This window comes from Anomalospiza imberbis, chromosome 14 (genome assembly GCF_031753505.1).
Source record: "Anomalospiza imberbis isolate Cuckoo-Finch-1a 21T00152 chromosome 14, ASM3175350v1, whole genome shotgun sequence".
Taxonomy (NCBI): Eukaryota; Metazoa; Chordata; class Aves; order Passeriformes; family Viduidae; genus Anomalospiza; species Anomalospiza imberbis.
In genome coordinates this window covers 12,211,409-12,227,405 of record NC_089694.1, presented here as the reverse complement: position 1 = coordinate 12,227,405, position 15,997 = coordinate 12,211,409, and the positions used below count along the sequence as shown (strand labels likewise).

Genomic DNA, 15,997 nt, shown 5'->3' with positions numbered 1-15,997 from the left:
ACACAAAGTTTCCAGCTTTCTGAAACGTTTTTGTGAAACAAAAGTAGCAATCAAAGTAGAAAATTACGAAGAAATCACATTTAGGGCTCAAATTCTGAAAATTAGCCATCCTTTGTCCAGGCAAATGAGCAGTCCCATCCCATTTGGTGTATGCAGCCAGTCAGCACTAGCACAGTCCACAATAGTGATTACTCAGTCTGACCACTCAGTTCATGGGGCACTACTGGTCGCAGCAGAGTTGCTAATGTTCCCTCTCACCTCCACAGCTTAAAGAAAGGTAAGCTCACTGCCATGTCAGCTTTAAGGAACAATGGTTTCAGCACCCTACTAGTAATCAGAGAAGAAAATGCTTTGAAGCCCCCCCGCACACTTCAAAGAGCTTCCATCAGATTCATTTTCATCAACACTTTGTTGAGATTCGAGAAGCAAAAGCTGACAGCTATTTTATTAATACATAAAGGCTAGAAACACTGATCACCTAGTGCATAAACATATTTTAAAGGATACTAAACTAAAATGAATGGACTTGCACAGTGCTGCAGCTTTCTGAGTATCTCCAAGGGTTACCAGCAGAGCAGCTGGACTTTGCACTTGAGGCTGGTTGTCCACTAAAGCATATTGGGGGGCTTTTTATACTTTCTCAAAGACACTGAATAACCAACCCTTGTAGCAGCTTGGGGGACTGGTAAAAGCATACACCTACATTCTTCCTAGTTTTCATTTCCCACAGACAGTCTGCTGACAATCCTTGGAGAAAAAAAAAAAAAAAAAAAGGCAGCCTGAATCCCAAGTTAAACACTCCAAATCCTAAACCCAACAAATAAAAGACTCTTTCTTCACAGCCTGGCTGCTGTGATCTGATGTTTCTGGCAATAGGAGGTTATTTTACCATGAAGAAACTAGAAGTTCTGGTAAGCACAAAATACAGCAGTTACTTACTGTGAATTCTCCAGTGACGGCATCAAATCCCACATGAATGGTGTGTTCAAAGTCTGAAGGAAGAGAGATCTCAGGACGTTCCTTCTCTTTCTTCTTGTTGGCTGGAGGCAAAATGTTAAGCACTTATTTTCTGAACAGCTTTTCATTTAAAACTTTTAACAATCAGGTGTGCTCAAAACAGTGTTTTAAAAGTGGAAAACAAATCAATTAACATCCATCCAAGTTGAGAAACAGACCTAGGTTAACCAATGCCAGCCTGTCAACCCCTGTTAGGGAAGGTCTACAAGGTGCTATTTTATTTTTTTTTCTTTCAGCCAATGTGACTGCTGCCAAAGCAAGCTGTTAATGAAGTAGTCTTCTCAGGCTATCTCTAAACCAGTATGATTTCTATTTTCAGTTCTTTTTTTTCATTGAGTTTTCATATGTAGAAACTAATTCCTATTTGACTTTGCAGGTTCCTGCAGAAATAAATCCCACAGGACACACCATGTGTATGGGTGTCTGTTCTCCATGGTTTGAGTCAATTTCAAAATCAGCCAAATCAGAGGAAAGGCTTTTTTAGATAACCATTCTTTTTCCTACAGGTTCTGTGAAAGCCAGCAGCTCATGCAGTGACTCCTCTTCCAACTAAAAGGCTGAAACAGCAACTCTGTTGCAGGAAAGATAGAATCTGCCCAGCAACAGAGCCCCATAAATGTCTTTGGAAAAGCTCTGGCTCTCAATTAACTAAGACATATGATCATAAAATGCAGGGTTTATTAGTCTCCAGAATTTTTTTCTTTTTAAATCACTCCACTAGTATTCCCAGAGTGTGGAGTATCTTAGTTAAGAAGGCAGACTTGAAAGTCAGTCAACCTGCATTTGCATCTCATCTCCCTCCCTCTTTACAACCTTTTGAAAGTAACATCCCCTGTGGTCACCTATCTCCTGCACTTCTGACTACTGACAAATGTCACTTCAGCCCAGTTTTATTGACCCTGATAAAGAATGAGTGGAATAAAGGCTGAGGGAAGCTGCCTTCACTTTCTTGCAGTGTTTCAGTATTATGTTTGCCAGCTCCATAGGTTCATCTAGGGGTCTCATCCAAGGCTGGACTCACTGTGTACCAGCAGCCCTCCCAGTCCAAGTTTGTCTTTGCTCAGGCAGTAGCTCCACGAGGCCTCTATTTGCATATTTCTTGTTCTACCGTACAGCCTCCTTTAAGATAAAGATGCTCTGCTCTTTGTACTTACAGTATATTTGGAATGCTGCTAATCCCTTCGCTGTGTTGCTGCATTTTTCCCCATTAAATAACTGTCACCTTTTGTCGGTGCTGCACACCATTATACATTGTTCACTGATGAAATATTTTCATTTAGCATTCAGTAAGATGGCAGCAATATATAAAATACAAATGCAAAGGCTTTCCCTTCTTTTATCACTAAGATGATGTTGTTTAATTTTCAGGACAGACGTTGCCAGTTAGAAGATGTCATCCGTGTGTAGATAACATAACTGGCTTCTTCTAACTCCTCATTTGCAAGCTAATGCAGCAAAAATTACATTTAAGGACTATCAAATTCAGTTCAAAGCAGCAGTCGAATCTAGGAGTGAAATAAGGGATGATATAAAAATGTTCCACCAAAAGCAGCATTTGTTCATTCTAGGATTCTCCTGCTGGAGGACAAGTGGTCCAGCTCATTCCCCAAGATCTGGCTAATTTGCTTCATGGACCTGTGATACAACACCTATTGTCCAAATGCTGATACACTATAAATGAATTACAGAATTAAACATCTCTTTACTATAACCTCACCTCTTCCCAGTGTAAAAACTTTGATGTTTCTGTCTGGGCTCTGCAAATCATATAATTTCTATTTCACACAAGCTGGCAAAATGATATGAAAAGACATGACTTCTTTGAAGCACCTGACTGAATGGATGCAAGGGGTTTGTACTGAACATTCCGATTGGATTTTCTTGTAAATGCCCCTCACAATACACTCCTGCTGCACAGAGTTAGCCATGAGGGCCTCCACACCACCTCAGCACCTATGACAGGTTAAAATAGAGCAAGGAAAGACTGTTCTGTTTTCCACAGTCTGCATCACCATCATCACCAATCTGTTAAAAGGGCAGTTGTTTCAGAGAAAAATGTGACCCAATTAAGTAGCAGCTTTTCTCAGAAAAAGAGGAAGGGTTCGACCTCACGCTTACGCCTTCCTGTTTGCTCATCTCCTCCTCAACTCACTTTGCTCTTTCCTCCTTTACCTCTTCCTTCCACTGCTTCTCACATTTGTCCTCCCATCCTCCTTCCTAATCTGCTCCCCTGTAGCCTTGTCCTTTTTTCTTCCTCCATTTTTCTTTACTCTGCTGGGTTTTTCTCCCTCCCCCTTTTCTTGTTTTTCTGTACGGGAGGTGACCAGACGCCTAAAGGCCAGACTCTGCTCCCCTCTGCAGCCAAGCCTAAAGCAGCTTCAATGGAAGTGGCATCATTCACCCCGGAACTCAACATGGGCAGGCATCTGAAAGGGGCATCTCAGCTGTGACCTCCTCCTGACTTCTTTAGACAAAATGCTCTACAGTGCCCTCATGGAGTCCCCAGTGGGCACACAGAGTGAATTTATTTCACAGCAATCACAGGGGGTTTAATGAAAGAACAAGCCTGTATCAAACAACTGGAAGAACCAAGTCATTTCTGCTGAGGTAACACCTCTGCTGAATGAAGCACTACTGCTGTGACTCCACTGTGGCTCCCACCACCATGATGATCTCTGAGGCAGGAAGACCAATTTCACAGATCCAGCAGAATAGGTTCAGCTCCTTGTTCCACACAGATTGCCTGCATGACACTGGAAACTTATTTCAGTTGTCTGCCTTGGCTTCCTGTCCTCAGGAATGGCGGTACCTTAGCCCAGAGACGGGAGTGAGAGGAGCTACACAAGGAACATAAGGGGTCAGGTGTTATGGGAAGGGGCAGCACACTACTGCCTAAATGATTTATTTCAACTGCAGATCCACAGAAGGGCTCCACAGAGCCATCAGTGGCTTGCCAAAACAAGGTTTTAAACACAAGTTCTCAAACTCTAACTGAAAATGCTGCACTCCAGCAGGGGAGGGACTGCAAAAGATTCCTGGTGCCCAGGCACAGCAGTCCTGACACACACCACAGCCTTGGAGAGAACACACTGTACCATATCCATCCTCACATCCCTCCTGTCTGGTGAGTAAATGAAAGACAACAAAGTTCCTGCAGGTTCAGGCAGAAATACCCTGCCATGGTGTTTTCTTCACATTCTAGGGACTTGCAGCAGTGATGAACTATGGATTTAACATTGTGATGCTGCAAAGCACTGTACTAGATGAGAGCAGACATATCCATCACCTTCGATTTTACAAGCAGGAGTCTCAAAAATGTGTCACAGAGCCTATGAAGCACAGACAGGCCAGCTGATAACCTGACCCACAAACCAACCCTGCAGTGAAACTACCTCAAGGGACTTGGCCAGTCAAGCTAAACTTCCTCCATTTATTATTTCACCCCACAAAATTAAGCTATAAATCTTACCTGACTTTTCCTCACAGTCACATTTAAAATCGTGACACTTGTATGTTCCCTAAGATTGCTCTGACTGGTAGTTAATTACATTTTTAATGTCACTGATCATTTCCAGGAGGGGTTGTTTCTGGGTCTCTCCTTCTCTGCATGCATTTTACACAGCATCTCCTCATCAAGAAATGCTTCCTCGGAAAGGGATAATACCATCCTGCTAGCACTTAGGGGAAGAAGTGATCCAAGTCTTTCCAGGAATTAAGCAAGCTGGGAGAAACCTTCATTTTGGCCTTTAAAAAGAATCAATTGAAAATTAATTTTGTTCCCAGAAGGGGACATTTGGGGGAACAATCTGCAGAGTGAACTGGCCAGGTCTGCCTAAGAAATGGGCCCGTCCAGTTACAGTCCTCACATCAGAAAAGTCATCAGGATTGCCCGGGGCTGAGGGGAGGAATGGGACTGCCACTGCCTGGGACTGCCTTCTACTGCCTGGGAGGAGTTTTGAATGCCAGACTATCTCAAGCTGCTCCACACAACCTCATGAAGCCTCATGAATGAGGCAGCACAGGTAAGCTGGAGCTCCAAGGGAATGACCACAGTTGCATAGTTCTGAGCTCTCCTTGGAGAGACACTGAAGACAGAATCACTCCTGAAATTCAGCTGGACTTCATGCTGCTGACCACAACCAAAGCCCAGCATTTCAGCCAGTTTTCAGTCTACCTCACTGTACTGTTACCTATACTGTACCTCTGTACCAGTCTGTCTGTGAGGATACTGTGAGAAGCTGAACACCTTACTAAAGCAGAAGTAACAACCACTGCTCTCCCTTCACCACCAAGCCTGTCACTTCAAGGTAAAAGGCTGTCAGTATAGTTCAGCATGAATTCCCCTCCACAAATCCATGCTGACTATTCTTGACCACATTCTTATCCTTCATTTGCATGGAAATGTTTCCAGAAGGATTTTCTCTACCACCTTCCCAAGGACCAAAGTGAGTCTGGCTGGCCTGCACTTCCCCAGATCAACATTTGTTTTGTTTCCATCATCAGGAACATCCCCCAGTGACCCCAACCCTCCGAAGATAATCAAGAGTGGCCTTGCAGTGATATCAGCCTTGCAAGTGCAGCCCATCAGTTCCCATGGCACTAGAAATAAAGAAGATCCTTTCCTTTAAACCTGTAAATATGCTAACTCAAAACACACTCCTTTCCACAAATGCATTTCAAAGAATGCAAAGGAAATACTGTTTGCTGCATGTTTAAAGACTCTCTTGCTGCATCCACACCTAGCTGGTTATAAACCGAGCCATTCTGAATCCACTTTCACTGCAAAAGGAACAAGAAAGAAGAGTTTTATTACTGTTCTTGGAATGTAAGTGCATTAAAAAATCCTAAAGTGTCAGGCATACTGCCATGTCACTTCTGCAAATGTATTTTCACAAGGACCCATCCTCATCTCTGTATTTACTGCTAATGCGAAGCAAAATCCAAAGGAAAGGATTCCCCAGTATAACTATAAAGTTATTTTTAAAAGGCGAGTTTCACAATGTGTGCACATTTTAGCATCTTTTCATAGACAAGAAAGTAACTGACTGAACACCTCCTCCTCTTTTGAAATGTGTTTCTAGAGTAATTGGAACAGAAGGCTTTGGGACCATGGCCTGCAACTGAAACAGAAATAAAAGTGGCAGAAAATAAACACAAAAATCAATGACCACCAGAAAGCCCAGAGAAGGAGCCCCCCATCTGCACTGCTGATACTTTACTTTTATCCCCTCCTCCTGGAAAGATGGAGCGCAGCCTGGCTTTCTTGTTCTTCTCCTCGGGGGCCATGGGAAGCGGTTTGGAGCTGTGGTTTAATGCTGAAGAATCGCGATTGTTGCTGTTCATTCTCAACGGTGGAGCTGGAGGTTTCTCTTCAATATCCAGACTATCGGACATCTTCAGCAGCCCTCACAGCCTCCTGCAAAGCACAACACAAAACACGCCTGTCAAGGGAAGATGCCAAGGCGGGTGGCTTGGGCAGGAAAGAGGGCAGGAAAAGCTTTCTAGTGGCAGGAGAAAATCTCTCTGTTAGAATTTTGCTCTGAATAAGGTTGCTGCTGGTTGCTGTAAATAAATTCAGTGGCTAATTCCTAAAAAGCAAGGTATTACCATTAAAATACAGTTTTTTCTATATCCTTGTTACAAATTTTTGCTGGTTTTATTTATAACTATTTCCCTGTAATTGTTTACAATCCAAATTTTCCTCTCAAACAGACTTCCAAAGTAAAAGTTAAATGACTTACTGAAACTACCTGGCAATGTAATCAATAATTTTTTATTATGTAAGAAACAAGGTCCTCATTGAGGGGATATGGTAGCAAGCAAAACTTCATAAAATTAACTGGTTTAAGACCCAAAAATAGAGTATAATTTCAGACAGATCAGAAATAATGTGGACTATACTTTTTAAATGTTATGATTCTATAAGCATCTTGTCTTCCATCCCCTAAAATGTGGCTCCTTTTACAGAAGGCACATGCACATCATTGTGAATGTGTTCTGGAACTCTCCTCATGCTGATTCACAGGTAACACAAGCTACTGCCCTCATCAGCTTCTCTCTTAAATTTAAGGGGAAGCAACTTGCTTTTCAGCTATGGAAAATGTAGGGTTTTTTCAGAAGTATGAACCAAACATGGTGACTGTCACACAGAGAAAGGCCCTGAAGCTCCAGTGGTAACAGCAGCTGCTCTTCCTTTGGTCAAGTAAAGGTGCCATGGTTGAGAGGTTTTGGGGTTGCATGGTTGGTCTTGGGTTGCTTTGGTTTTTTTGTTAGAATGGAGATTAACTTTTTCAACAACCACATTAATTTTGATATATCTGTAATTTTGCCAGATTTATGGGTGGTACATTAATAGGAAATAATGAAATCCACATTGCCTTAACTGATGTTACCTTATGAGTAAAAGCTAAATGACCAACTGAAACATTTAGAGATGCTCACTTTAGACTGTTTTTCATTACATGGGTATTCTAGCCTTTGTTACCATTTTTAAATTACCACACACAAAATGATCACTTTTTAAATTACTTGATTTATATTTTTAATTTCATCTAAATTAAATCCCAAAAAGCCAGATTTGAGATTCAAAGCACCAGTCTAGTGAAAAGAACAACAAATTAAATATACCACCACACCTCTAGTTTGCGTCTGTCCCCAAATATCTAGATCTCCATGGCATCCCATGGACCCATCCCAAGGTCACACAGCTGAAAACTCTAGCGACAGCTGGGTCCCAGTCCTCTCCCTAGTACAGATAGCATGGAGCAGTGATCCTGGAGATCCTGATTTACAAATACATACCTGAATCTGCTACTAACTCCAGCTGCTCACCTCCATTAGGGGAGCAGTTTGAATGAGCACCTTCACAGCTGCCTTCAACTGGTTTGTGTTAAATTAGTGACCTGACCTTCTCCAGCATCTTCTCCCTGCAGCAAATTAGGGGAGACTTCAAACAATTGCTCTGCTGGTAGATCAGTGTGGTGTTCACCATCCAAACAGGATGTCTATCATAGGCTGTGTCAATTGCCAAACCTCCCCTACACCATGGGGTTGCTCACCTCCACCTGAAACTGCAGGTAACACTGAACCACAGGCAGCCATTGACCGGGTGGTGTTCTCTAGAGCTTTGCCTTCAGGCCTAAAAGCATGGAAAAGATCACACACTTGTAACTAATGGAGTCATGTCCTGGAGGCAGCTGTCAGAGAGAAAGATGTGTCTGTCACTTGGACCACACCCTATGGGAAAGCACAAGTGATCCTTCAGAAAAACCATGGTCCCCTGCATGTGTCTGGTTCCCAAGAGAAGGCTCTACTCACACAGTCCCACTGTCCAGGTAAAGATGTGCTCTGGTGATGGAGGAACACAGCTCACCCTCCTGTAGAAGCACATACACAGGCAGTAAAGTGCTTTGTATCACCCAGAAACAGCAGTAATTGTGCCCACACCAGAGCTTGTGCCAGTGCAGTTTCCAAGTACAGACTAGCCTACTTACCTAGAGAACTAAATGCTTTTGTAGATTGAGGTCAAACAGTTAATATTACTAATCTTTGTGATTTCCATCCTGAAATGCAGAAGGTTTTCTAATAAGGAAGCAGGGGGGTGGGAGCCAGTAATGAAAACTACTGTACAGTACCAGGGAGATCCACACATGCTCTGTTTGTTATCCTGGTGAAGGGAAGGTCTGTGATGCCCAGGTTTCTGTGCAGAGTTCCTAGCTTATGAAGCCCAGCAGAGACATCTGGACACAGCTCCCTGTTCCTCCACCAATTCTCAAAGACCAGCAGCTTATGCAAGCAAGGCTTTTATTTTCTCTTCAAGCCACCTACAAATAGTTTTCCAGTGCCAAATACAGCCTTCCGTCCCAGGATGATCAGTGTGAAGATGACCACAGGAGCACCACAGCATGTTTTCAGCTTGTTATCAAAAGCAAGGCAGTTATGCTGAGGAGTCCATTATAGGCCAGTTTCAGCTGTGCCTCAGAATGGGACAACTGTACCTGTCACTGCATCTCTTTGTAAACAATGCCAGTCTGCTGAAATAGGTCCTCCCATGGGATCTCATCCCACAACTCTATTAACAGTTCCTGGCCCAATTTGCCTATGATGTAATTATTTCCAAGATTTTGAAAGGAACACTATATTTTGTTCAGAGCTGTTTCAGGCTCAGTTTCAAGAACTGTACAAAGCTCTTTTATTCACTTCTAAACCAGTAAAAAAAAAACAAGAAAAGCAGGGGAAGATAGCCTGGAAGGTTTAATGGTTGATATTAACTTTCTAAAGCTGGTCTAAATCAAGACTAAAGCAAACCACAAAGCAATACACACCAAAAAACTTAAAATTTATGGTTTTCCTGATCAGAGGAATCTATCTGCTCTTCCATTCATTCTAATTTAGAGATTTTTCATGTACCACTGCATCATGACAAAAGAATATTCACCATCACATAAGACTTCATATTTTAAGAGTTTTGTATTGATTTACTCCAACCCGAACTTAAAGAAAACTTATAATGAATGCAGGGGCAATAAGATATATTCAGCTGGGAAAACTCTCAGGTTTACATTGCAGAGAAATGTCAGCTCAAGTTATAATCTATTGTGGGGCCAGGTTTTCCTGTCATTATAACAATTCCTTGGTCTTGCTAATCTACTTCTTACTAACTCCATCAAAACACACTTTCCATCTACTGGAAATTATATGGCATATCCATATATTCAGTCAATCAAATTCTAGTTTTATTTCTCTTTTTTCTTTGTTATTTCTATCTTTTCTTTTTTCTATTTCAATTTCTTTCCTTGCTAGGGAGTTTTGTGGTGTGGAGTTTTTTGGTAGGTTTGTGCTGGTTTGTAGGCTGAAATAACACAGCTACCAGAGCACTTGAACATACCCACCAGGGCCATGAGAACCACCCAGGCTGCCAGCAGGGACAGCTTGTAGAGAGGCCAGCTGGTGCTCACCAAGAGAATGGAGTGCACAATCAACAGGATTTTCCTCATCTCAGTCCTCAAGGACCCCATTAGTGCAACCAAGGCAGTGCTGGTAACCCTTTAAGAAGAAATTTGTAAGATAATCACACTTGTGCAACAAAGAGGACAGGTGACCAACAACTACCAACTTCCAGAGAAAAATCTTGTCACTGCCCATCGGCTTTAGGGAAGCATTTAAAGAGACAGGCTGTTGTACCAAAATACAACAGTGTATTTGAGTGTGTTAGCTAGAGCTTCCCAGCCAAATGGCAAAAGCTGAAATTAAATTCTCAGCCAGGTCAGTTGCTTCTACATAACTATTACAGGATTATTGAAGATGACCCAACATCCATTTCCTTCTTCCTTACCTCTTCCAACCACCAGTTTTGTTAAGTGAGAAGACAAACATTGAGTTTAATTACATGGCATACAGCTTCTCTGTGACTCAATTCCCCCTTTGCAAAAGCTTGTCTTGTAATATTACTGCATCTAGTCTTTGACAAAATAGGGAGGAGAGGAAGGAACTTATTTGAAGCACTCAAATGTCTTCAAAACATAATATACACACAAAAGATCTGTTCAATTCAGTTCAAGTTCAGAGCAGAATCTCATGCTGGGCCTTGATCTCAGTAAGCTCTTCACCCCAGTGTATCTGGGGAACACTGTGGATAGATCTTGAATAGCTTTCTTGGGTTAGCCCTGCTGTTTCGAAGTCTCCATCCTTCAAACACGACTGGTTCCAATTAAAACTCACAAATAGTATCCTGTTTGCAGAGACACTGGTGTTCATTTCCAAAGCCTCAGAGATACTACTGCAGTTTGTGATGCAGCAAAACTGTCTCCAAGATCACTTGACTGGAAGGAACCATGCCAATTTTCAGGCGGTAGCTTTGCAAATGTAACTTGAAGATCCAAGGCTCACTCTTTGTTTATAAATATACTTCCTGCAAAAATATATTACTTAGTTGTATGGGCCAAATTTTGCTCCCAGTGACACTTATCCAATTCCAAAAATCAATGGTGATGTAACTGAGAAGGATTCTCTCTAGATATTGAGTACTGAGACACTCTGTGCAGGTATTTACAGAGTATTTCCCAGCCCAGTTCAGACCTGTATCTGCTCTCCTACATCTGCAAGTTTACTTGCAGTTTTCTTACAGCTCCTTTAAAGAGCAGACAATGAGTTGGACAGAACAGATTCAATCGTGATTTCACTGCTTTTGTGGAAGATGTTTGCTGTCTTCTCTGTAAAACTTGGATAAGTTAAAATGCAATATTGAGGCCTTTTTGATAAAAAATGGCCATATTCAGCATCAGCTGAAGCAGAGACAACCCTGTCTGGGTACTGAGGGTCCGTAACACCCCCAGGGCAGGCTGTGCTCAGCTGCTTCCACCTTCAGGTGCCTGCAGACTGTGTGCAGGTGTGTGGGGCTGGCTCTGCAGGCAGGGCAGACACAGCCAGTGTGCCCTCTGGAGTGAAGACATCTTTTCTATCACTTCCCCCACGTGCACATGGTGCAAAACAGCCACTGCATCCCTTCTTTACACAGCCCTGAAGAAAAGGCTGCATTGACACAAACTACAGAAGGAATTATAACCCTAGAAACAACAAGAACGCTTCCCTTTCATACTGCCTTTCATACAACTGTTTCAAAGCACAATACAAACATTTGCCAATTAAACTTCCCCATTCCCCTCACAGCCAGGTAAACATGCTCTGAGCTGAACAAATTATTCAAACTGAGTAATTTCTTTGATGAATGTACTCTCTGTTCCTGTTTGCAAACACCCTGTAAGCAGCTTATGATTTCCTCCAATATATTCATTTATTCAGAAGTTATCCTCTGTACTTGTTACAAGCAACTTTTGGCCTCTGAACTAGCTGTTCATAAGAAGCTCTCTGTGTGGAGGGCGTATTTTGAATTCATGTTGTATCCCAGTAAAACTACCTTGGTCCCAAGTACTTCAAATGGAAACATCCATTCTGAGACAGGATAAACAAACCACTGTTAGGAATTGCAGCATTAGGAGCTTTATATAGTGACTTACTAATATTGGTTTAAAATTCCCTCTTGACAGTGTATTGTAGCAATAATAAATACAGAATGTCAATGAATACAGAAAATATATTCATGCAGTAGATGTGAATTTAATGGTTTTAACTAAACATTTCTTCGAATTTAAATTATTATGTCCTTTGTCTGGACCTTGAATCACCTGGCTTAATTGCTAAGAGCTGGGAATGAAACAGTGGAGCTTGTCACAACTGATGGAAATAACCTGAAAATACACTTTCCCCCTTGCTTAATTAGCATTTGACAGCATTCTCAGTTCATGGCCTTCAAGGATCCATCTACCTATGTTTCTTTCCAGAACTCTTTAACTCTTTCTCTGCATACTGCCAATGCAACCACAGGCAACACTTTACAAAGTTCATGTCTGAACAGCCCTCAGCACTCCCACTTTACGCGCCTCTCCCCACATGGTGAGCTGCTGCTCTGCAGACTCCAGCAGCCCGGACCTGCTCCCACTACAAAGGCTCCTCACACAGGTTCACTCTTCCAGGTGCAACTAGTATTGTGACTTGCCCAGGTTTTCTCACTTTCCCCTTCTGTACAAAGCTGTGGCTGTTCAGGCCATGGCCCCAAAAAAGCAAAACAGAATTACTTTTGCATAGTAAAGCCAGCAATGTTTAAAGTTAGGTGTATATTTAATGGCTGCGCTTAACCAGTGTCTAACATGAGATAGCATGAACAAGGGTGCTGAGGCTTCAGCATAGCTGCAGGACACTATGAAAAAAACTGGAGAGAGTTCCTCTCCACCCTGCTGGAGAACACCCCTAGCCCAAAATATTATCTTTGTGGGTGTTTTTTGATCACATCAAAACAAAAGCAATCCATTCAAATTGTGCTCCTGCTGGAATCCTGGCCACTTACTAAACCAACTGAGCTTTGGGATGGTTACATGACCGGGGAGGGGAAGAAGTCTGTGTACAGAGAGTGAACAGCAGGGAAACAGCTTTCCCCATTAAAGCTTGTCCAGGCATTCAGTAATGACACATCATCACAGCACAGCAAGGAAAGGAAGTACATTCCTACAGGTTACATGAAGTCAGCACCTCGCAGCATTGTAAACTAGCGACTATTTTGATAGAAAAAATGACTTTACTTCATATGACAAAGGCTATGGACATACCCTGATGATGCAGAAAAGCCAGCTGGATCACAAGGACACTCCTGCCACCCAGAGAGAGCAAGGGAAAAGTTTCCACTCTCCTGAATGCCTTGAGAAGAGCCACCAGCACCTCCATCCACTCACACCCAAACCCAGACAGCTACATGGGTATTTTTGAATCATCATTTGAAACAAAGAGGTTGTGCTCTAAGTTACTGAATCTGGAGATACGCCAAGACTGACAGAGCAATGGGCACTCCAGAAGCAGCTAAAGGAAAAAAACAGGGAAGGATACCACAGACCTTTTTTTTTTTTTTTTCTAATGTAGTAGGAAACATTTCTCTGGGACAGATAAGAAACTATGAAAAAGTGCCTAGAAAAGGCATTTATATGCAAGAGAAAAACAAAAAAAATCTCCACTCCCTGTTTTGCTTTTTATTTACACAGCTGAAGGGCTCCACAAAGCTGGAAAAGATGTCTTAAAATCAACTGTGCCTCTCAAATATCCCATATTCAACAGGAATGCATCCTTTGCCCTTGTCTACACATGAAAGAGACTGTGTGAAATGAAATGAGGATTTAAACTATTGCAGATAGACTGAAATAATTCTCCATATGGACCTTATTATTCCTAGTTCAGAGCTTAGGCCTCAGGTTCACTTTTCTTCTCCAGGAGGACTCAAATGTAAACAAAGAAAAGCTACTTAACAGAGACACCAACATCACAACTGCCTCAATAAAACTTTCATTAACTTAATTCAGATTAAAAACATCCAAGACAAATGGTTTGAGTTCTAATTTGAATCAGCAACTTGGAGCTAACCTTGAAGCACTGTCCAAGATCAGGTATGAAAAGCCAGGCCTTACTGTAAGCGACAGACAATTAAAATGGACCAGTCTGATTCCAACCCACCTGACGGGCAGCAATCCCTCACCACAGGAAGGCTCTGTAACAAACTGCTGGATCTTTGGCAGGTTCAAGCTGAACACTTGTGGCTCACTTAGTTGATCCATCAAAGCCCCAAAGTGGTCTAGGAAACCCAAATTTGGGCCTGCTCCTGAAAACAGTTAAGAGTGCAATAGCACCTTGAATTATTAATCTGCCAGGGTTAGAACAATATTCATATTAATATGGTGGGAAGCAGACTCTCATTACATTCAAAGATCCCAACTGTTGCAACTCAGCACAAAAATTTCATCCCTTCTCTCATGTTCTCTGGTAAAGGCATGTTTAAGGTGAATCTACATTAGCCTAGCAAGGTAGCAGGCTACCCCACATGCTCCACCCATATGTGAGAAATGCCCAGGAAAAATCATGCTGTGATATTGCAAACATTTTCTTTTACACATCCTGCGTGTCCCTTTCTGCAGAAGATACAAAGCTCCGTTATACTGATGTACCTGGAGCCACATAAGGGCCATGTCATCACTTCATGCTGTCAGGAATACTCCGCTTTCTTCTGTCAACACAGCTTCAGGACGTGCAGGTTGAACTGCTAGTTCTTCTGCTGGCCTTTGACAGCTTGCGAGTCTCTCTACCACGTTCTCCTACCTGCTATCTGCTCTTCCCCACTTCCTGTGCCTCCCTGGTGTGGATCCGTTTGGGTGCAGGGTTTGTCTCCAAGTTCCATGCACAAGACCACACACTGGGCTCTGTCTACACTCTCAGCAGAGTGATATTCACCCACCAACCTCACAGAATCATCTTAAAATGGACCCAGAGCATCCCAAGACAGACACCTCATGTTTTATTCACACAGCCTGTCCTGCTGCAGCACAGGAAAGGCTCACAGCACTACAAACCACCAGCACAGGAGCTTGAATTTGGCCACTCTCAAGCAGAGTTTTGATCCACAGCTACACCCAGGCTAAAAAACAGCAATCAGGGCAAAGCAATCAGAGCGCTTGGCAGATGTAAGGTTGCTCCTATCACTATTTTTTCTCTTATCTTGTAAATGGTATCAAAGAAAGCATCTTCTTGCTTGGACTTCCATAATAAAAATTAGATATATAAACAAGTCCTTTAGTTCATATTTTTGGGCAGCCTAAACTCCTCCTGAAGGCCAGCTGGTGCAATAAGGCTGCTTTTAATAAGCCACTTCTCATCTTACCTATTATGTTCTTCATTTTGTTTACATTAAAAAAAAATCAAAGTTTGGAAGAAGAAGGAAGGGTAAAAAACAATACAGGACCAGTTACCCTGTTTTCTCTGCAGGTGTTGTTGTTTTCTCTGCTCTTCCACAGTTTATTCTCTGCTTGACACACATCCAGAATTTGTGCCATGATAAACACAAGCCACTGAACCCCCAGCCTAGCACCACTCCAGCCCACACTTACAGTGCTCACCAGAGAAAGAGCCATGGCCCTTTTCCCTGCAATGGTCCCCACAGGCAGGGCAGGAGCTGGTTTTACCTCGAGAGGTGTGCAGCTCTCCAGGAAGGCAACAAGAGAGAAGGTAGCCTGTCCTGACTACAAATACATGCTGATAAACCACTGGTCCATGGCTCAGCAGACAAATGCAGGCCAAGCCAACAATTACCACAGAACTCTGGAAGAGACAAGGAAGCAGCAATATAATGCAATAATTGAACTTACAGACAGTTGCCATTTCTAGCACCTTCTACTCATCTTTTAGCTCATTTTGCCTTTGCAATCATTAGCTGAGAAACTTGCTGTAGTAAACAACACTAACCAGAGGATGAATCTGACATGTAAAAGACTGAACTCAAGGCTGCTAGGCAGAGTTGGGAGACAAATCACACTGCAAGAAGCAAAAATAAGGAACAGGGACTCCTCTGGATATAGCTACTGGGGCTGAATAATGACCACTAATAAGGAGA

The 15,997-nt window shown here is 42.5% G+C and overlaps 1 protein-coding gene and 1 long non-coding RNA gene across 7 annotated transcripts in view; both read right to left on the bottom strand.

Annotated features, from left to right (window-relative positions):
• Nucleotides 1-15,997, bottom strand: part of PAK3 (p21 (RAC1) activated kinase 3) — a 229,422-nt gene that overhangs the window by 22,848 nt on the left and 190,577 nt on the right. For all 6 annotated transcript variants that reach the window (XM_068204924.1, XM_068204925.1, XM_068204929.1 and 3 more), the window contains 2 exons: nt 6,237-6,433; nt 940-1,040 (listed from right to left, as the gene is read on the bottom strand). In XM_068204924.1, the coding sequence (XP_068061025.1) occupies nt 940-1,040; nt 6,237-6,411 (276 nt within the window). In that variant the 5' untranslated portion in view covers nt 6,412-6,433. The remainder of the gene's footprint in view (nt 1-939; nt 1,041-6,236; nt 6,434-15,997) is intronic.
• LOC137482545 (uncharacterized) overlaps nt 1-15,997 on the bottom strand; it is a 49,381-nt gene that overhangs the window by 31,179 nt on the left and 2,205 nt on the right. The gene's annotated exons all lie outside the window — the stretch shown is intronic.